We start from the raw sequence: 21,262 nt of genomic DNA on the forward strand, positions 1-21,262 counted from the left end.
TTGTTAGGATTGTTTTTGGGTTGAGACCAGAGAGAATGGCTTGCAAGCTTGCAGCTGATACCAAAGCCTCAGTGTTTTGCATAAAAAGAGATGATTAAAGGTCTTATCATCCTAAGTTAGAAATAAAGACAGGCATGAAGTCAGCTAACCATATGGACTTCAGTAGCAAACTGAAATGAAGACTAATTTACACTGTTTTAAAACAGGAAAAGTTGTTCTGAAGTACATGTTTATAAACCCTGGATGCAGCAGCCTTCCAAAATCAGAGTGTTTTTTTTATCAAGTGTAGACTTACCTCATCTGCTAACCAAGGGCAAGAAGGATCTCTTGTATTTACACCAGTCTCAAGCTGTGGCAACAGTCAGGAGTATTCCTATTTGTGCCAGTATTGTGGTTATATTTAACATCTGGACTACTTGTAATCATCTGCAAATGGCCCATTAGCTTTTGTGGTATCCTCTTAGCACTGTTCAATTCAAATCCAACTGGGTTTGCAGTGATGTTTTATTTAAAAACAAACAATGAAGTGCTTGGGGACAAAAATACCCTTATGAAGAACTCTCCCTTGCATATTTTGCTCTGGTTGTTCCACTTGAGAAATCCATGACTCTACTGCCACTTGTGTATCCAGTGGTACTCTTAAACAGCTATTGCAAGGAAACTTACTAAATACCATCTATGCAAGATTTTAATTTACCTCATTTTTAAAACCTAGGATTTTAAGAACAGACTGGATTCTAGCGAAGGAGTTTGTCATCTTGTGTATTTTTTTGTGGGCTGGGAAAGGCACGTAAGGGGAGCTGTTTTTCAATGATGCGCGGTCATCTTATGTGCTAATGGAAAATTGACTCACTGCGTTTTCTTTCTTTCCTCTTCCTTCAGTCTTGAAGTTTTAAAAATTTGTTTTGTGGTATAGTTCCTTTTGGACATGGTGTGGTTCTGGAGGTAGTTTCCAGGGTAGATGCAGGGGTAACTAGACTGCATTATCTTAAATCTTCTTAAAAATAAGCTTCTTATTTCATGTAAGAAAAATAACTTTAGAACTGAATTTGGAAAGATTAGATTGGAATTGCCTCAAATCCAATTAAGCCACACTGCATGGACGTGCTGGGAATATAAATGCAATTACTGTAAATTTGTACAAACTGATTTGTTGCATTATCTTGCTAATCTAACATACGGTACTTTTTGTGTCCATATTGCAGACGGCAACTCCAAACTAACATGGCAGTCAGACTGTGTGATGTGGCTTCTCTGCTTAGAAGTGGTTCGTGGGCAGCAGAGCCTTGGACTGGGGTCTGTGGGATTTTTCTTAAATTCTGTAGGCTACTTTTTTACATGTTAATAGTGCTGAGGCCATACCAAACTCTTTAATCTCCCATTTGGAACATTAACTGTCTTCTACGTTTCATTATAGGCTGTAGGTTGTGTCCCTATTCTGTGAGAGCCTAGAGCACACTGGCGTACCATGACAACTTTTTCTATAATATGGTGATCTCCTGTGGAAATTATACTGCAGTGGCTTGCCTTTCTTCTAATGTCAATTAGATCTTAGTACTAATTCAAAATACCTGGTGTGGATAATTGAAGAGTAGTATTGTACTAAAATGGTTTTGGTATGGTCTGAATACTAAATTGCAGTAACTTTAAAAACGTGTATACTGTGTATTTATGATTACTATTTTAAAAGTATGTTTGCAAGTCTTACTCTAAGAAATTGTTTGAAAACTGTAAATTTATCTCTTAAACTATTTTTCTGGGTGGAAAATATTTAGTAACTGCTGAAGTGCTTTGTGTTTTATGAACAGTTGTATTCAACCTATCAATGGAATATGCATTATTTGTAAAATATATTAGTATCACTTTATTCAGAGCAGATGGTTCTATAGCTGAGGAATGCTGTAATTTCAGCACACACAGGCTACTGCAGCTGTTCACTTGAATGTTGGCTTAGGATCTCATTCTTGCCACCTGAACATGAAAATAAATGTGCAATTAAGTGAGGATTGTTTGTTGTCCTTGCTGAATCCTGCTAATTTTGATCAATGAACACTTTAAATTTGAGAAAAAAGAAAATGAGGAGGAAAAAAAGTAATCCTAGAGAGTCTCAGTCAGAGCACAGCATTTGTGGCTACTAGCTCTGCCAGATAACACTAGTGTTTTGAAAAGTAATTTATCTTAATTGGGATCATCTACTTTCTCATCTTTTCAGCAGAATTGTTTCATCATAGTGCCAGGAGCTGGTTACCCCTTGGAGTTTGTCACAAGGGAAGAAAGTGTTGTTCCAGTTGTAGCTCCTCAGGAAAACTAGATCACATTTTTGTAAATGTTCTTAATAGATGCATCTTCCCTTTTCTGCGTTATGCTGAAATAACCTCTTGGAAAATACCTCTGTATGCAGAACACAGAAATGCGTTCCCAGGAATATCTGAATTGTAGTTTAAGGCACTCAAATTATCCCCTCTCATGTTTTTAGGAAATTCAAATTTGCATTCCCTGAGTACAGTCGACCTAATCAGCTGTTTGGGTATGCATTGATTGCATATGCTGCTTTGAACAGGACAGTTAGGACAGATAACCTCTGGAGGTTCTGACGTTACACTGCAATTTTACAGGAAGCTTTTTTTGTGTGAGAATTCCTAGAAATTTAAGTATGAAGTTGGATTTCAGTGATCGCTGGTTTTTAGTGGAACTTCTTGATGAGCCTTGCTTCTGTGTTGAAATGTTTATTACTAGAGAATTAATTTATAGAATTTTCTGTTGGATGTTGTCCTATATAGTTGGTCTCAAACAGTGTAGGCTGCCCAAGTCTTGGATATTAGGCTGCCATGAAAAATCCGCTGTATTTACCAACTGTTACCATTTGGTGACTGACTTGAGATGGCAGAGAGCCTTTTGTACATGTGGTAGCTTGTGGGCAAGTACTGACACTTCTTCAAATGATTGCTGCTGTATCTGCCAATCATACAGTCAGTTACTTTGAGGTGAAACACAGTAGTTCCTGGAGTGGTGATCACTCCCTTATTTTGACGTCTAAAAGTAAATCAAGTTGAAGTATCAAATTTAACTGTTTTCAGGGTGCAGGGGAGGGAAGAAGTGAGAACCAGGAATTGTCAGTTTAATCAAATAAAAGCATTTAGAAATCGACTTCCAACCTCTGGAGACAGAAGGTTGACCTAGAGGTTATCAAGGAAGAGTTTGTTTTCCATCCCAGCACATTCCTATATCTCTAAGTATCTCTTTAAATTACTAATCTTGCTTTCTGCTATTGCTTATGAGAAATAGGCTCAGGATACAGTTAACACCCACCTCTTTTTGAAAATAACCAAATACTATCACTTTAGAAGCTGCATTTCATATAATTTCAGTTATCAGTTGTAAGTTAATAGAACTGATTAACCTTGCAACAGGCCAATTCTGCTTGGTAACTTCTATAACAGAAAGCTGAGATGCCACTAAATGAAGGGAATGGGGGAGGATGGAAACTAAGCTTTGAGTGTTGACTTCATTGAGAGAGCTCCTAGAAGATTTTAGTGACAACTTTATTTGCCTGTAAGTTTTTAAAGTATTGCCTTGACTAGCAGTTAAAATACTTCTGTAGTGGTGGGGGTTTTTTTGCATATAGAGGCAGTATATGGCCCTGGCAATACCACTTCTGCATAGTGACAGGTCTTTTAGATTCTTGTCCGGACTCTCCTAATAGATGGTGAAATATGAATTTTGATGGTTCTTGTTTTCTGTGTTTTTCAGCAGGTAATTGCTGCCATGGAAACGCAACTGTCTAATGGACCAACTTGCAATAACACAGCCCATGGTTCAACCACCATAAACAACTGCTCATCACCAGTTGATTCTGGGAATACAGAAGACAGCAAGACCAATTTAATAGTCAACTACCTTCCACAGAACATGACACAAGAGGAGCTGAAGAGTCTGTTTGGCAGCATTGGTGAAATAGAATCCTGCAAGCTTGTTAGGGACAAAATAACAGGTATGTTGATTTTGGGATTTTCTGCATCTCTTCATTTTCCAAGCAGTAAGCTGTCAGATAGTGTTTTGCAATTCTCTTAAATCATGGAATAAAGGCAGAAGAAAGGAATGCTGATGTTGCTAGTCAGAAGGAACCTAGGTTTATCATTATCTAGATTCTACACCCAAAAATTAAGTGTCTGTATTTGCATTTCGTCCAGGTTTGTATGAGTGCTATAAATGCTGACAGGGCATTTAAATCTTTTGAGCTTTAGAGTCTTTGGAAGGAAGATTCAGATGTGGAAAAGTAGATATCTATATAAGGTTTACTTGAGGTTTTATTTGACTCGAATGGAGTCATGACTTCATAAGCCCTAGCTGATGCAAAACTTCCTTTTTCAGGGATGCAGGTAATTAAACTTGCACCTTGGGAAAAGGGTGTACTTCATTTATTCAGCTTTGTAGGTAGATCTGCTTTTGCATTGCAGCACTTGAGCAGTTTCTTTAGGATGCACACTTGAATCAATATGTGCTGTTGGAGAGTGCAAGTATGAACTGCAGTGTGATGTATTCTGTTAGTACTTTATTTCAGCAGCAGCTGCTGCACAGGTTGCATATATTTAGACCAGTTGTTTAGCTTTGAAAGAACTACCAGATGGATGCTTGCACTTTAAAACAAGAATGAAAGGATGGTTGGCAAAGTTCAGTTTGTCTCATCTCCGTTTTTCAACTCTAAGCTCTCTCAAATTAAAAAACATTGATGTACCACTTATGTTGAATTTCTTCAGTTTTCTTCAGAAATGTTGACTTTGGTACTTTATTTCCTGGCTTTTTTTTTTTTGCAGAGTCCTCAAATACCCAGTTTTCAAGAACACATCTTTAACTTATGTTCTTGGTTGCAGCTCTTGAATGTGCTAGTTAGCTTTTGTGTGTTTAAAACTACACCCCTTCAAGGCTGCATGTTTTCTGTGCTTTGGTTTAAGAGATGGAAGCCAATACTTTACTGTTACCAAAAGGTAGAGGCAGAACATGGACATTTTTCTCACGCTAAATAAAAACTTCTTTGTGACTCAGTGTTCCCCTAGCAGCAACAGTGGGAAATGGGAAGACAAAAGCTTTAGTTGACGAAGATTGCGTGTGGCTTCAGCCCATGCTACACGTTTTTGTTGATGGCTTGGGTATGCTGGAGAGATGTGTTCTCCAACTGTGTACATGAGTAGTGGAGGACAAGACCTAAAAACCTTCAGGCAGCTCCGGCACCAGCCCCAGGACTTGTCTTTGGCATGCAGCACATGCTTTCTTCTCTTGTCCTGATGACATATTTGCTCTAGCATGGCAGAAAGAAGTTATGCCACATTTTCCGACATTGATACAGACAATGCTGTGTCATTGGTATGAGGACAATGCTTAAACAAGAATCTGGCAGCAAAAAGGTCTAAGGGGAGTATTTCCCAAGTGTTTAGTTCAGCTACATCTGCACCTGCTGAGGGTGAGCAGATTGAGCTAAGTTAGCAATCTCCTAAATTTAACCAGCTAGTCTGCTGCACAGTGAGACTGACTTTAGCCAGAGCCTGTACCTTTTTTGAATAATACAAAGTAGTTTAATTGCCAGTGCTCATACCTGCATTCTGCTAGTACACAATTAGTGAAAATACTGATACAACAGTGAATAATCACCATCTTTTTTGAGGATGCTTTTTTCTGTCGTCACTCACTGCATGCCGGAGACGGCATTTCTGACTGTGTCTAAGCTTTTTACTTGTGCATGGTGAGAATAATCTCTTACATATAACGGGATGTTTTTGGCATTGGTCACTTGATTAGAAGTCTTGGCTGTTGTCCTCTAAAGCCCTACTTCTTGGACTTCCTGCAGTTCAGCTCTGTACAGTATCAGTCAACTTTATGCTTGACTTCAGGTACCTTACAAAGGGGAAACTATAAAGAAAGGGGAAATATCCATACTCGGGCCTAGAGAGGTGATGCTGTACTTCTACGACTGCAAGAATGGGATTTTTTTAAGGCTTGATCTTTTCTACCGACTATTCTACACACACTTCATAAATTTGAAAGCAAATTCCCCCAAAACAGGGAAATCCTGCCTGAAGAGTATGACTTTTAAAAGACAACTGCCAGAACATGCACCTCTGTCTTGGTGAATTCACTAGGCCATGCTTCATGGCTGTTGCTCATTTCAATTAGTGATTGCTGACCACTTACCCTCCCTGAGGTAGGCACCATTTAGTGGCACAAAATGAGTCAAGTGAAGAGGCTGCTTAAAGCCTGACACTGATCCTTTGGCTTCCTTCTTATTGAATAGTCTCTGGCTGACTTCTGTGCCTTTGAATGGAGGTTGCCTTGCCTCCCCTTTGGATCTGAATGACCACCACTTCTTCACATAGCAGGTGGCTTGCTCTTAAGACATTAGGTAGTGGAATGGTTAAATCTGTGAAGCATCCTGCTTCAGTATGCTAGCCTTGGCTACTGAAACCACTGCTTTTAGTCCTTCCGGGCTGACCAAACCTCAAAGCAATCTCTGCTCTTCACTGAAGAACACCGAATGTGCTTGGTGATGCCAAAGAAACTAGACTGGGCTGATGCCACACCTTGCTGTCTTCAGCTGCAGGCTGGTTGATGCAGAAAACAAGCCTGTCTTCTCTATAGGTAGTGACTTCAGTGCTTTGAAGCAAAAAGTCCTTCACTTAGCTGTTCCCACTCCTGGAACAGAAGGTCAAGAAAGATATAACTGGTACTTGATCAGTTAGTGGGATGGCTATTCAAAGTGTTTCTGTCTTGCAGATCTAAATTCTCATATTTAGCATTCCTTATTAAAGTTGCTTGAGGATTACATGCTTCTTCCAATTAAGAGGCTCCTGCAGGCACACAGAAGTGAGCCTCAAGGTCTTAAAGATGGATATGCAAATTGCCCACATCCTTAAATGATGTTTTTGATATTTTGTGTGCCAGAAGTTCAAATTGCTGCTACTTAGTGTCAAAAGACTCCTTGCCTGGGAATGGAATGGAGCGAGACTTAATTGCAGACCTCTTGTTTGAAGGTGTGATGTCTTCTGTAGAGCATAAAGTGATGCCTAAGAAGGGTTCTGAATTTCAATTACATTCTTAGTAGATGAGAACGCCAGGGTTGGAACTATTGAGGATATAGTTGGTGTTTCTCCTTTTTCAGAGAGCAGCTCCTCAGCTTTGAGGCATACTTTTACCTGCCAGCAAAAACATTTCATTACTCTTGTTCCAAAAGGTTTTAGTATAACTGAGCTTGAGGAATGTGGTGTCTGACCTTATAACTGCGTTGGGAGCAATACTTCTGATTTTGAGTAGCCTGGAGCAAGATTACCTTGTGTTTGTGGATGGTGGGGAGAGAATGCTCTAGCTCCAGTCCTGTTCTTACTGATTTTCACGTTTTCTATAGAGAGTTCTTGAAAAGCAAATTTTCCTTTTCTTTCTACAATTCAGAACAGAGATTGTTATGAGGTTTCTGTGAAGGAAGAGATATGGCATGAATTTCAGAACTATAGTGGTTTAATTCCTGTGTTAAAACAGTATTTTTTTTCATCTTAAATGAACTGTTATGAGTACTAGATACTTGGTGAATACCTTTAGTTGATGAGAAGTTTAGGGGAGCATAAAAATGGAAATATGTTTTCATACAGGCTAAACTGCAAATGAGAATTGATAAGGGGTAAAGCTTTGGTCTGCCTTTGACTGTCTAACTCAGATTGGTCCATATCAGTATTGGATGCATTCTCTGGCTACTACTATTCTACAGAGAGACCCTGGCTCTCTTCACCTGCTTCATGAGGTGAAACTTCATTTATGACATGCTGGAACCAAGAGCTGTTTGCCAAGCAGATGGGACAGCTCCAGTATAGGAATGCTAAAAGATCTGGTAATACCTGCATGGGTGAATGAAATAAAACATGCAGGTGAACCATTTCTCAGCAGTGAAACATTATTTGATGAAGAAAACAAGAAATTCTAACCTATCTGGCCATATTAGCAGGCAGTGTCAGAATCCCAGACCATACCCTACTGATGTGATCCACTAGTACGTTTTAAGACATGAAGAAGCCTGCTACATACTGGGTCACCAATGCCACATGTTGAAATTCAGAGGGATCAAGGATAGCTACTGTCATCTTGACCCGCATACTTGTGAGAGTATCCTGTGGATTTAAACCAAATTATTTCCCATCCTGTTATTTAATATTCAGTTTGCAGTTACATCTGCAATGCTGGAGTGCATTTAAGACTGCATTAGATCAGTGCCCTAATTCCTTGAATCTGTCCGCACACATTAGGATTGAGATGAGTTAAGCTCGCTGCCTCTAGAAAACCTATTGGAGGGAAGGGAGGCACTCTGGAGTTCTTTTTAATTTCATGTGAGCAGTCTGAAGCCCTGTTTCTAAAGGGCTGTTCTAGTAGTTTCAGTAATGCTTTTTCCATGGAGTGGAATTTGTTAAAATGTCTTAATTGTTTCAACCAATGGTTATAGTTCCTTGCAGTGTACTGTCAACAAACTTCTTGTCTGTTACTGGTTTTTATCTAAGGGTTTAGTTGTGAGGGAGGTAGGGAAGAAAGGTGAATTGCAGAAGGTTCCTGCTGGTCATCTCCAGGCATGCAGTTCATGGGCACAGCTTGCTGTTGGGGGCAACATTGGTAGCTGAAGCAAAGTTTATTTGCTCAGCTAATGGAAAAACACTGAAAGTGTTCTCAGCAAGAATTAAAATAGCTGATTGTTGTTGTATTGTTTTACTGAAGGTAGAGAAATTAAACCTTGATACTAATGAAGATTTTAAAGGCTGCTGAACGAGAGTCTCTTCATGTGAGAATCCTATCAGTGAGACCAGCATCTGAGAAGTGGGGCATGAATGTCACTTATCTTCACTTGCTAACCAGAAAATCTGTCTGGAATGAGTCATTGTGCCCAGATATTTTACAGTCTATACTAACTCTTACATGCTTTTTTGACTAATGCAGACGTATGTATGTACCAGGTACAAAACTACCACATGAACATAATTGTACATATAATTGTACAATAGGTATGAGGTCCCGGTCTCAACAAAGCATCGTAACTGACTTCTTATCAGCTGCTCTAGATAGCTGTTTAATTTAGCTTCTTAAGTGCTTTTACATATTTAAAAGAAGCAGATAAAATTTTACTTAATCTAATGTTAAGCATGTGTAATTATAAAAATTAGGCTAAAAATACTTTACATGTATGGGATGAAGTCTAATCATCGAACTGCCCCTGTTCAAGCACTTAAAAGCACAAGCTTTCTGCGTGTGCAAGACAGATGGAATTAGCAGCTGTTGACAAAATGCAAGGGACAGTAGTAGCTACCGCTTAAAAATGAACACTTTCGTTAGTATGGCAAACTGCATTTTCTAGACCTACTTCTCTGAAACTTGAATATAGGTAAAAATTACAATGAATGTGATGTCCTTACAAAACAGAAGACTGCACTTCTTTTTAATGTGTGCTGTCTTTAGTGCAAATTCACGTGTAAGATATATGCTTAGTTTTATGTCGTGGAATAATCTCCATGATTTCAGGCCTTTGTTTATTTATCATTTGCCCAGGAGTACTTGTGGAGTTGTTAGCTAAACTGAAACTTTGTGGATTCAGACTTTCATTTCAGAGAGCAGCTGAAATCAGATGTCATAAATTAGGGAGAATTTCTTAGTTTGCTTAGCTTCAAAGCTCCTGTACTGTTCTCCTATTATAATAATCATATGCTCATAAAATTCACAACGTATTTTCTCTAAAAGAGAACCTGTTTGTTGAAAAGTCAGTTTTTCTTATCTTTTTGACACAGCTGTGTTTGAACTAGTAATAATGCATATATATAGACTGTTTGTGGTTTAGCATGCCTGCTTGTACTACTAGAAAAGGAGGTAGGATATGTTTAGAGATGTAGCCTGGAACAGTATTTCACATTTATAGACTTGTGTAGCTGTGAAGCCCTGGTAATAGACTGTTCCATTTAGTACAAGGAGCCAGGTGCTCCCCACCTGAAGGTTTCTTTTTGCATCGCTTCCTGCTGTCAAACTTCCTGCCTTCTAAACCTGAAGACAAAGTCTATTTCAGAGCATTATTGTTGATCACTGTTATATAGGCCTGTTTTTCAAACTTGATCCAACTGCCTTTCTGTGAAGCTTACATGTTAGTTGAAAGCCTGATCCTTTTGCACACCTTTTCCCAAAAATCTGTGTTCCCATTTACCCTGTGGCTGGTAACAATCTGTCACATTGTGGTGGGGTTTCTTTATGGTCAATATTATAGGCTCTTAGAGTAAAATTCTTCAGGTTTTATTGTGTGACCCTTAAATTCATAGACTTTTACAATCTAGAAATAGTACAGTGTGATGCACAGGCATGTAGAGGAGGGGTCGCATTTCTTTCTCCTTCTGTCCTGTCAACTTTAGTCTTATGGAAACAGGTGTATCTATCTTGTTTAACTGTGGATATTTCATCTTGCCCTCTGCAGATACTAATTTCTCAGATACTTGAAGTATTGTCCCATGACTGTGTTGCACATAGTGCAGATGCAAAATGCAGCACACAACTCAGCAGGTGTCTATAACTACAGTTCTAAAAAAATTGCCTAGAAGTTGAACACTTCCATAAAATTGTTGATGCAGCTGTAGTCAGTATGTTTGCAATTAATGTTTATACAGAAATAGTTTTTAGTTGTTAATACTGAAATTTCTCATGCATGTTCTCTGTTTTTGTTGAAGAACCATGGTAATAAATGCAAAGGATTCTGGGTTGGTCACAGAAGAAAATAGAAAACATGTATGGAGTTGGACATGATGTCATCAGAGTTAAGCTTATGTTGTTAACAGCAATAATCGTTCTAGTAACATTGGTCATAATTTAGTGTATGCAATGTATACGCATACAGTCAGTGCAGTGTTAGGAGGGACTCTGCTGTCAGATCCTTGGTTATACAGTAGTCTCCTCTGGTGTGGAGCCTGAGGAAACACCTGGTGACAATACTGAATTGTAGTCTGCTTAAACAACTGAGGCTGTGAGATGGAGAAGGGGTAGGTGCTTTCTTCCTGTGGGGTAGGTGCTCTGTCTCAGCAGAGCATGGGTGAAACATCTATTAGTGATGGCTCTTATGCTTGCTGCGACTTCTACAACAATCTTCTAGTAACCAAGGGAGAGACAGTGTGTTCTCAGTGGAAGCAGTAGAAAGTGTGTTGTCTGGCTGCTTGAATCTAGAACATGTGAAACTTGTACACCTCTAGTTTTCTCTACTTCCGTCATACCAATGCAAAAACTGCTAGCCCATGTTAATGTCTGGCAAGAGCAGGACTGTTGAGAACCTTCTCCCTTGTCAGTGCTACTGCAAAGCTCCTGACTTTTTCTATATGTGAACTTCTAGGTTTCAGAGTGATCTCATTGTTCAGTTGAGCCTAGGCTGGCAGTTTCTTTCAAGTCTCTTATCACTGTTGCTTTGAACGGTGTTAGCTTACTCTTCAACCCTAAGTCTTTCACTTGCCTTAAGGTAAGACTAATTCTAGGGCATCTAAACTAACCTTACAGGAATATGGGAAGAAAGTATGGTCATATACTTAGCCTTAAGCTGAGGCTCTAGACTTGTTGCCGCCTTGAAGTACTGTATGTGGAGATGAGGTAGGAAAAAAACTAGGCAAGTTGTTTTCCTTTCTTCGTGTCCCAGAGGAAGCAAGAGGAGACAAATAGTATGGCATATCTGTGGAGTGGCTTAGTCTGCAAAGTGACTGTTTATCTACAGTGTAGAAAGTTTTAAACATTCCCACGATAAAAAAATGAAAATTTTGAGGATGGTAGGGCTGTGAGTAGCTGGAATTCCAGGTATTTGCTTATATAGCACGAGTGCCTGATACAGGGAGGACCACATGACTGAACAGACAACTACAACTTTGTCACTTTCCAAAAGATGTTTGCTATTTTTGTGAAATTCCCAAGCTGTTTTTCCTTCTCAGCCTTCACTCTGAATATGCATGATGTTTGCAGTCCTATACTGCTCTTATCTGTCAGATGTTTCTGCAAGGTTTTGAGTGCACTCGTGGTGGGAGAGTAGTTTGGCAGTTAAAGGAGGAGCTAGCTGAAGCTGGATGCTCTTCTGTTGTGTGCTGAGTCTGTGAGAGGCAGGGGTTCTTGCTAGCTGCTCCTTAATGGTGTGCTGACATAAGGAATGAGTTCTGGCAGCCTGACAATTTCTGATTTGGGCAGGGATGTGGACAAAAAGTATTTCCTGGCAAACTGCATCTTGCCAGTAGGATGACTTGTGCATACCTTGACTAAAATGTGAAATCAAGAATAAAAACCCAATGGGATTGGAGGCAAATTTATATTTCTATATGGTGACTGATCACTTCTCTGGAGCAACTTGCTTAAGACTTTGAAGCATAGATTTTCTGGGGGTGGGTGTGAGGGGGAGAATTGTTCTTAACATCAGATTTTTAATTTTCAAGATAAGTCCATGTTTTGAACCCTGCAGCTGTTACAGTGCAGTCTCTGATGTGGCCTAGGGACTTGGTGTGTTGTAGCACAGAGGTAAAAGTAATTTTGAACTTTTGTGTGCTTGTTGGAAGAAAGTGCAACAGCATAGAGTCGGCCTGCTTAGCTGGTGGGTGGAGCACTGTCCTATTGTCTGGACTGCAGGAATAATCCTGAAGGAGTTATGCTTTCAAACAAGTCGTGTGTGTGGATCCAGAGCACTACTAATGGAGACTTGTCTTAAGCCTGTTAATATTGTATCCTATAGTTACTCTTCTCTGGTTCTGGATATTGCTATTTAATGTTATTCAAAAGGACTTAGCAGCATTTACTGTGCTTTTTCATAGTAAACTGCATAATTTATTGCACTTTGCCTGTCTCCTGGAAGTGAGTCAGGCAAGCTAGTGGAAATGAAGGAACTTGTTCATCTTATGTTAAGCAAGATAGCACTTGATTGTCTTTGCACTTCTATCCACTTGCTTTTTGCTCTTACGCAGGCAGAGCAGTGTTTTGACCTTTCAGAATTTTATAGGCTTTGCTTTTACAAATACAAAGGTAGCAAAAAACTGTTTGACTAAACCTGCATAGTCTGTTCCAGGGATTCAAGGAAGTTGCTCAGTTAGTCAGCTCTTACTACTGACATTGTGGAAACAAGCTATTTTTAAAATGGTTGAACAGGTTATTCATCCATATATTAACCTGAATTAATGAGCTGAACTCAATATACAGTAGAAGCAAGGACTTAATGTTTTAAAACTGGAACTCTTTTTATAAGGCTAAATATGATTAGGGACTTCTCTGAATGTAGTGAATTAGAACATCATTAAATCACTGCTTTTCAGAAAGCGCTGTGGTTTTTGATGGGGATTAATGCAATATACATTCTATTGCAATCTTCTGCAGACAAATTCAAATTCACTCTTCTCAGTGATTGCAGTAACTTACAAGAAGCCCATGAAAGTCTTGGGTCTTACAAATTTGCACTGGTCCTCCAGTGACGTACGATATCTTGTGTGCTTTTAGCAGAGGTAGTGCTCTTTGCTTCCACCTTGGGAGTCCCCAGGCTGCCTGTTTGGCGCATCTTACCACTGCTTACTCTTTCATAGGTGCTTGTAGGTGTATATTACTGTTATGTCCTAGTGATTTGAGGCAAGCTGTTTGAATAAATGTTAATTCTAGTGGAAACTAGCGTGTGTTAAAAGACCTTGAGTGATCTGAAGGTTTTTGTATGCATCACTGCCTTTCAGGGTAACTGTTCTGTGAGATTAGTGCAATATATTTATAAGAATCAAGGTGTGTTTCAGTGAATACCTCAGTTTGGGTAGCAGTGTTACTGACCTGCACACCCTGAAGCCAAGGATGTCATGTGGATTATAAGGACCTGGGTATCCCTACAGAAAGTGGGTACTTCCTTTCAGCCACCACAAGCAAAGTGGTAACTAATAAGACTTCAAGCTGCAGATGGTCCTAACTGGTTCATGGTTGGTCCATTATGTATTGAAGCAGCTAGTATATTGCATTATAGAAGCAAGACCTTAAATATGTGCAAGGAACTTTCTTTAGCTTCATGTATTTACCTTGCTATATGAAAGCACTTTATTTCTACATTTTATTTTCTTTCATCATGGTACACTTCAACTGGCAGTTTTTACAATACAGATTTGCCAGGCTGACATCATGTTTCTTTGTGCACAACTGCAGAAAAGGACTTATTATACTATTTTCTATGGATTTTTTGTCATTTTCTATGGATTTTTTTAATTTTTTTTGGTATAGTATGCCAAGCATGCGTAGAAGTAGGTAGAAAGTTGTAGAAAGCAACAGAAGAAAAATGTGCAAGCCTCTAGTTTTAGTGACATAATACTTCAATCCACATGAAAAGGGAAAATAACTGACAAATACAGATCAGATCTTGTATTTCACTTTATGATTCCTTTAAGAATTTTTGTAAATCTGTCAACTCCCAGAGTTATCAAAGGCATAGCTATGTTATCTTCAAGCTTTCCACACTATTGACCAGTTGTTTCAGTTACTTTGTTTTTACCTTCTCTTATCTGAGGCATTTGGTAGAATTGACTAAAACAGAAGAATACTTGTAGTCTGAATTCTTTCCTGTCTTCTGAGTTTCTGGAGCTATTGAAGGTAAAAGTGGCTTTTTTTTCCTCTTGGTCTTTCTGGTACCTAAGGCTTTATTCAGGTTAAGCCACAGCCCTTTTTGAAATGCATTTGAAGCCTAATGCTGCTGCACAACGGTTGTGAAGTTCTTGCATCTGTAGCAAGATGCATTGATTATTCCCCACCACCACACTTATTTTTAAATTAGAAAAGCTTCCTTCCAGAGGAATTTTGCTGTGTTCCTATAAGAATTACTTTGTGGAGACATATTTCAGTTTCAAGTAATGAAAATGTCAGCTTTTCTCGGCATATCCTTTTTCTGTGTGTATTTACCGTCTACGGTGAGAAATATCTTGTTTTCTACTACTTGATATTGCAGATTAGTAGTTGTTCTTGTTACTGTTTTTCAGTCATCAGTAAAGACCAGAAAAAAAAGCCACGTGATTGAAAGCAACACTGCAAGTTAACTTTTGCGAAATGTGCCTTGGGGGGGGGAAATAGTTTTCAAACTTTTCATCACAGCACATTTCAGGATGTCTTTCAAAACTCTCAGATTAAGTAGCAGATAGAGTCTGAAAGAAAAACAAAACCAAACCCCAATAGTAGTATGTGTTAATGTGAAGTTTGGGAAAAGAATTTATGTTCAAGTGTCATGCTAGTTTTTTTTACTTGGATGCACAAATTACTGCATGCTTCTAAACACCCCAGCAGTAGAACAAGGTGCTCTGTCCACCTGCTTATTATTTAAGGTGACTAGGTGGTACAATATGACAGAATATTTAACACTGCTAGCCATATTCCTGGGAAGGAGCAAATTGACTGCGACAGACAAAACTTCTAAGCTGCATAGAACATGTTACTACTAATTGAGGTAAAAATTAAAGGGTAAAGACAGCTTTCAAAAAAGTAACTGATGTAGCAATTTTCATGGTACACTTTCAGCTTAGCATAGTAAGGAGCTTCTACTTGTAATATGACAAGCTCGTTAGTAAGAAAGCATGCTCCCTAGGTCAGTCATTGTTATTTCAAGCAGTTCATGGTTGTCACTAGTTAGTTTGAACACAAGAGGCTGAAACCTGCAAGACTACCAGTGTTCAACCTCCTATAGTGTCCATAAGCAAATGCCCTGTTACTTTCGCTTGTGCGAAAGCATACACCTTCCCATGCTGTCCCTGCTTCCAACTGTGTGTTTTGGCATTGAGATTTCCTGTTTGGACATGGTGTATCTGTTAATAACACTCTGCTAATATCTCTTCTGGCTTACTGAACATCTTTGATCAGGTTTGTGTAAATCTTAGCATCCACAATACCCCCTATCCTTGACTTTTTCTGCCTGCTGTGGGGAAGAACCAGAGCTGCACCCTCACTTTTGTATGGCATGAACAACCTTATGTTGATGAAGCAGCAGATGATGTTCCTCGCATGTGGAGAATCATGCAAGATGTAAGGCAAGAGGTAGCACTGAGTTAATAAGAGGGTGCAGTTGAACGTGGCTGAGATGAAACTGCAGTTCTCTTCCTGAAAAAATCTGATTTTTAAGATAACTTGCAGCTCTGTTAATAGCTGTTTAATTACAGACGTAATCTTCCTACTGTATGGGAGGACAAACTGTCAAGTACTTTGATCAGTGTTTGATGCTTTTCATTCAGTCTTCAGCTTCTGTTTTTGCAGATTCAGAGCAATAGTTGAGAAACTGGGTTTGGGAGAAAGAGGCATCCAAGTATCAAATCTAGTAGTGATCATGGTTTACAGGTGTTTCCTTGAAAGCTGCTTAGGTTGCTAGCTCAGTGGTGTATGAGTTATGAGTGTTCAGTAAATAGAATCCATCTACTGGAACTACGAGCAAACTGCAGTTAAATTGGGAATTGCTCAGTGGCTCATGTGGTTTCCCTCATTTTGCTTAAGCTGCTTTTAAAATGCAGTTTAAGCCTAAATGCAAACTTGAAAGAACTGTGAAGCTTGAACAGTAACTTATGATAAAAGTAAATGAGAAAAAAGCAACACTGTTGGTATTCTGTGCTATTCTTTTAGCCCTTCTTGTTAGAGACACCATAGCTATGTAGGTAGTTTTAGGTGCAGTTCTGCAGTTAAGTGAATTGCATGTCTGGCTGTGTGCTTCTATCCTTGATCAGTGTCAAAATAAGAAAGTGGTAATCTTGGTGGCTTAAATCAGACACAGTTCACAACGGTGATTTATGAAGATGCAGTAACTTTGTTGAAAAAGAGCTGGTACGAGCTGAATGATCCCCCTGTCTTGGCACATGAGTGCTCGTCTCTCAGGAGGCTCATCCTAGCATATTGCAGAGCATTCGGGTATCTTGAATTGCAAATCCAGACAAATAAAAGCTTCAAGTGTTTCTTAATCCTATATCTGAAACTCTTTATCAAACTCCTCATGCTCCTGAAGTTGGACTACAGGCCAGAAGTGCTGTTGATCTTTCCCATGGCCTCACTGGCTTGCCTTCAGGACATCATAGGCTGTGACTACTTGCAGTTTTAAGTAGATCTTAACATAATGCTGTCTCTTATGCAGTGCCATTTCTGCTTTTGTGTGCTGATCAGGGAACACATCTCCACTCAAATTCTAGGAGAGTTATGAAAAATTATATGGGTCCATGAGATGAATTCAAATGAGAGCCTTTGTATATAGGCTTGTAATGTTGTCATGTATGTTTCTTTTAACAGTATTCTTCTGCCAGTGTTTGCAGCTTTAGGAGTGATGAAAGGCAGAATAAAGCCTAATGTCAATTGCTGTGAACTTGACTTGTTCCTGTTTACAAAGATATGAAGCTGACTTGGTCTTAATGGTACTTTAGTGGATCTTTACCAATTAACTTCATACACAGAGACAGAAATTTACAGCTTTAAACAAAGTTATGCTTAGTTTTTGAAAATAGCATTTGTAAAATGAACCACTTGCATGTCTGGTGGCAGAAAATGTATTAATGTTCACTAGAAAATGGACTATTCCATTTCAATCAAGGACTGACTGACAGATCTTCAAGGAGTAAAGCACTGAAGGCAGCATACATAGCTGAAGTTAAATTATAAAAAAACAGAGTCCCCAGCCTGCTAGAAGTCTTACGGGTTTTTTTTTCTGTAGACTTAGAGAGACTGAATTTCAGCTCCGAGACTTTATGACTTACCCTCAGAAGTATGTTATTCACTGTCATATATTGATGTAAATAGTATGTAGGGTTTTTTGGAAGATAGGCTTTTTTAGCAGTTCTTCTGTGTGATATTGTAGTTCTTGCTGGTTATATTCCTTTAATTAATTATTTTGCAAGAAAATCTTTTTTGCAGAAGTTGAAATAGCCTGAAATGTCACTACACTGAAATCAATGACTATATTGTAGAAAAAATTCCTATTTTTTTAAAATGCCTGCTTATCTTAAATTTTTTTTTATTGCCTTCTGTGGAAGGTAAATGCATGAATATGTATTATTTGCTATTGAGATTTTTAATTTTCCAGAGTACAATTAGCATATGCTTGTGGTAAATTTTTGTACTGGAGCATGAAGCTAGTTTTATATCTTAGTGGTATGTATTAGTTTTCAGATGTATTATTAACCAAATGTAAGTGGTGTTCTGGGGGTTTTTTTTTTGCTTTTTATTTGTGTATCAGGATGATAATTTGAATAATAGTTTTGGGTTCTCTGTTTTCTAAGAATTAGCCCCACTAATTGAGTGCTATCAATGCGACTTCTCTTACATTACTTCTACATGTTAAGGAGATCAGTAAGTGGAGGAGGGGAGGTGGAACTTAAAAACCTAGCTCTGCTTCCTCCTTAAAATGAACCAGTTTGTTTCATAGAACTCATTCAGTCTTACCTTTTAAGAAGCTGAGTACATACTGGAAAGGTTTGAGAGCTCAGCTGATTGTAGTATTTGTTTTGGCTCTAATTATTTTTTTTTTGTGGGAAAAATGATTACCTGAAATTGTTGATTGTCTATTCTGTTTGGTCTGCAGACCTTACATGAATGTTTAAGAATTCCAGAAAAGGTGCAGGATTAGCTGGGTACTTTGGTAATATAATCAACAATTACTTCCAAAAGGTAGCTTGCTCAGGCCCTGCGTTGGGTATTTGATAGCTCTGATGGGAAACAGCAGCCAAGGACTCCCTCGTGTGGCGGGTGTGCCAAGCTTTCAAAGGCATCTTGCCGCATTCCTAAAACGCGAGTGTTTTGGTTCATGTGAGTAGGGAGAGCATGTAGAAATAATGCAAGTAGTTGACTGCAGGAAGAAATGCAGCAGTAGAAACTCTTCTAGTATTGAAGTCACTGTTTTTTCAGCACCTGTTAGTCATCTGGTGATAATACCACTGTATACTAATGGAGCAGTGCTGAAAAAAATACCAGCTGTGTGCTCAAGCAAAGATGAAGTTCTACAGTATTGGCTCTGGATTTTGTCAGCAGTAGCTATTTAGAGAGGAGAATCATGTGGACACAAACTCAGTAGACAACTGGACAGCAGGAGGCTTCAAGAGCAGAAGATAAGCAGGCTTGATATTGGCCAGAAATTTCTGGGGTCAGACTTCATGTTTCTGCCCAAAAAACATTTAGAGAAGACCTAGTAATTTACTAAGATGCTTTAATCAGTCATGAAATAACACTACCATACTAATCAGTTGCTCTCTAATCATGATGTTATGCAGAAAACAACATGCATTCTTTTTTAGGAGTGATAAAATGTTGCGAGATTACTGAAGATGCAGCACTTGAGTTCACTGTGCATTTGTAATCTCACAGGGACTTTTCCTCTGTGATGCAGCTCTGACAGTATTTCAGACGTACCTTTTGAAGGGGCTTACTTAATATCTGTTAAGTTAAAGCTCATACTTGTCTACCTTTCAAGCCTTTCTTTTAAGGTGTAACAGATTATAAATGACACTTGAGCACTTTTCAGGCAAACTCTTGTTAACAGGACTGCATAGTTCTGATGACTGAACTCTCTTTTACTATGCATCCAACCCAGCAACACTGACTAGAGAGCTGTTGAAGATGCTGCCTTTGGTAGTTGTGTCTGAAATAGTATTTCTTCTTGATTCTGAGGTGCCTACAGACTTTAGGGAATATTCCTCCTGAAACTGAGTGGTAGTTCGTAGGTTGAAAACGTAACAGAAGCATTTTACAGCCATTTTGTGATCCAAGGTCTGATATAAAATAGACTGTCATCCTTTGGCCGCTGCAGAAGGGAACAGCTACACAGAGACATTCCTGCAGAATCTGTCTCATTACAGAAGTTCTCTTATGTGCTGTGGTCCCACTTTATTTCACCTATTTTCCAGGTTTACAGGTAGAGTAGTCAAAAGGGAGAGGATCTCTTTAACTTGGCCTTCAAGGAAGCCGTCTGATCTGAAGGCTCTTGTCCTTTCTATCCTTCCTTTTGGAAGTGCAGCATGGAGGAATTTAGCTGTTATGTGGCAGGTATATTAAAGCTTTAGAAGACAAGCCACTGTCTGTGGCTGTTGCAGTTGCTTCCAAAAAGAAAAAGGAAGGAAATAAAGGTTTGTGAGTGTACTTTTTCTTGCAAGAAAAGTTGTCAGGCAGGCCGCTTCCCAGGGAGGTTGAGAGGAGAGGCTGTAAAACATCTTAATTGCTGGCCTGGTGTGGTTGGGCTAAATGGTCTGGTTCAGCTGTTTGTGTAACTCCTTAACATAACAGTAGAATCTTAATGCAGGTTTGTTGGAAAGAAGAAAACAGGCTTGGTGGGGATAGATAATTTAGTTTGGCCTAACTTCCAGTTTTTCTTACATTACAGTGTAGTTGAATTACTGTTTAGAAATAAGTTCTGGATTTCCCAGAGAAACAGGAAGCTTAGAAGACGCAGTAAAAATGTACTTGAGAAAAATAAACTGCTAAGAGGTGGTAATTACGTATACATTACCTAGGGAGAGTAAAACCTTTGTCAAGTTATCCTTCACTTGCCTAACTGTTCATTACTATTTACAGGTGCTGCCCGCAGTCCAGTTGAGGCATAAATTGCTGCCTTGGACAGGCAGTCACTGCTAGCCGTCCAGCCTTTAAAACTGTCTGTCAGTAGACAGATGGTAGAAGGGAGATACCACCAGCTCTTAGAGTGCAAACACTTCATTTAAATCTAGTAAAAGAATTGTGCCTCATCTAATAATCAGAATATATGATCTCTAAATTGATAACAAAGTAGAGGGGGGTGTGTATGCAACTGAGGATGGCAGCAGACACTGCAAGAAACAAGTGATGTCAGGTTCCCCCTTCAAATGGAGGAGATGACCTGTATTTGCTGTGAAAGTGGACTTCAAGTGAAACCTTTAGACTACACCAACCAGCAGGAAAATAGGTGACCTGTTGCTCCGTACTCTTAGTTGATAATGTCCTATAAATTGTCCTGTCTAGAACAATGTCTGTTCTTATGTGACAGGTCTCACTAGCTAGTCTCCCAACACTGAACTGGGGGATGCCTCAGCATACCTAGGCTGTTTCATGCAACCAAGTGTTTCATGCACAAACACTCCTCCAGCAGAGGACTTTTCTAGGTAGTAAGATGCATCAGTGTTCAGACAGCTTCAGTACTTCTTTTTCTTTCTTTCATGTCACCAACTCTCTTACCTCTCCATTATGAATAATTCAGATAGTAACAGAGCAATAGCAAAAATTGCCTTGTCTCTAGATATCCTATTCCTCCCCAAGT

The 21,262-nt window shown here is 39.0% G+C and overlaps 1 protein-coding gene across 7 annotated transcripts in view; it reads left to right on the forward strand.

The window, feature by feature from the left end:
* Window positions 1-1,209: 1,209 nt before the first annotated feature.
* Window positions 1,210-21,262, forward strand: part of ELAVL2 (ELAV like RNA binding protein 2) — a gene marked incomplete at both ends in the record, with an annotated part of 54,375 nt that continues 34,322 nt past the window's right edge. For 2 of the 7 annotated variants that reach the window (XM_082337479.1, XM_082337480.1), the window contains 2 exons: window positions 1,225-1,296; window positions 3,751-3,991. In XM_082337479.1, the coding sequence (XP_082193605.1) occupies window positions 1,225-1,296; window positions 3,751-3,991 (313 nt within the window). Of the gene's footprint in view, window positions 1,322-3,750; window positions 3,992-21,262 lie in introns of all 7 variants that reach the window. The other 5 variants (XM_082337477.1, XM_082337478.1, XM_082337481.1 and 2 more) reach the window with 4 other exon arrangements.

Source organism: Platalea leucorodia (genome assembly GCF_965183815.1).
Source record: "Platalea leucorodia genome assembly, chromosome: Z".
Taxonomy (NCBI): Eukaryota; Metazoa; Chordata; class Aves; order Pelecaniformes; family Threskiornithidae; genus Platalea; species Platalea leucorodia.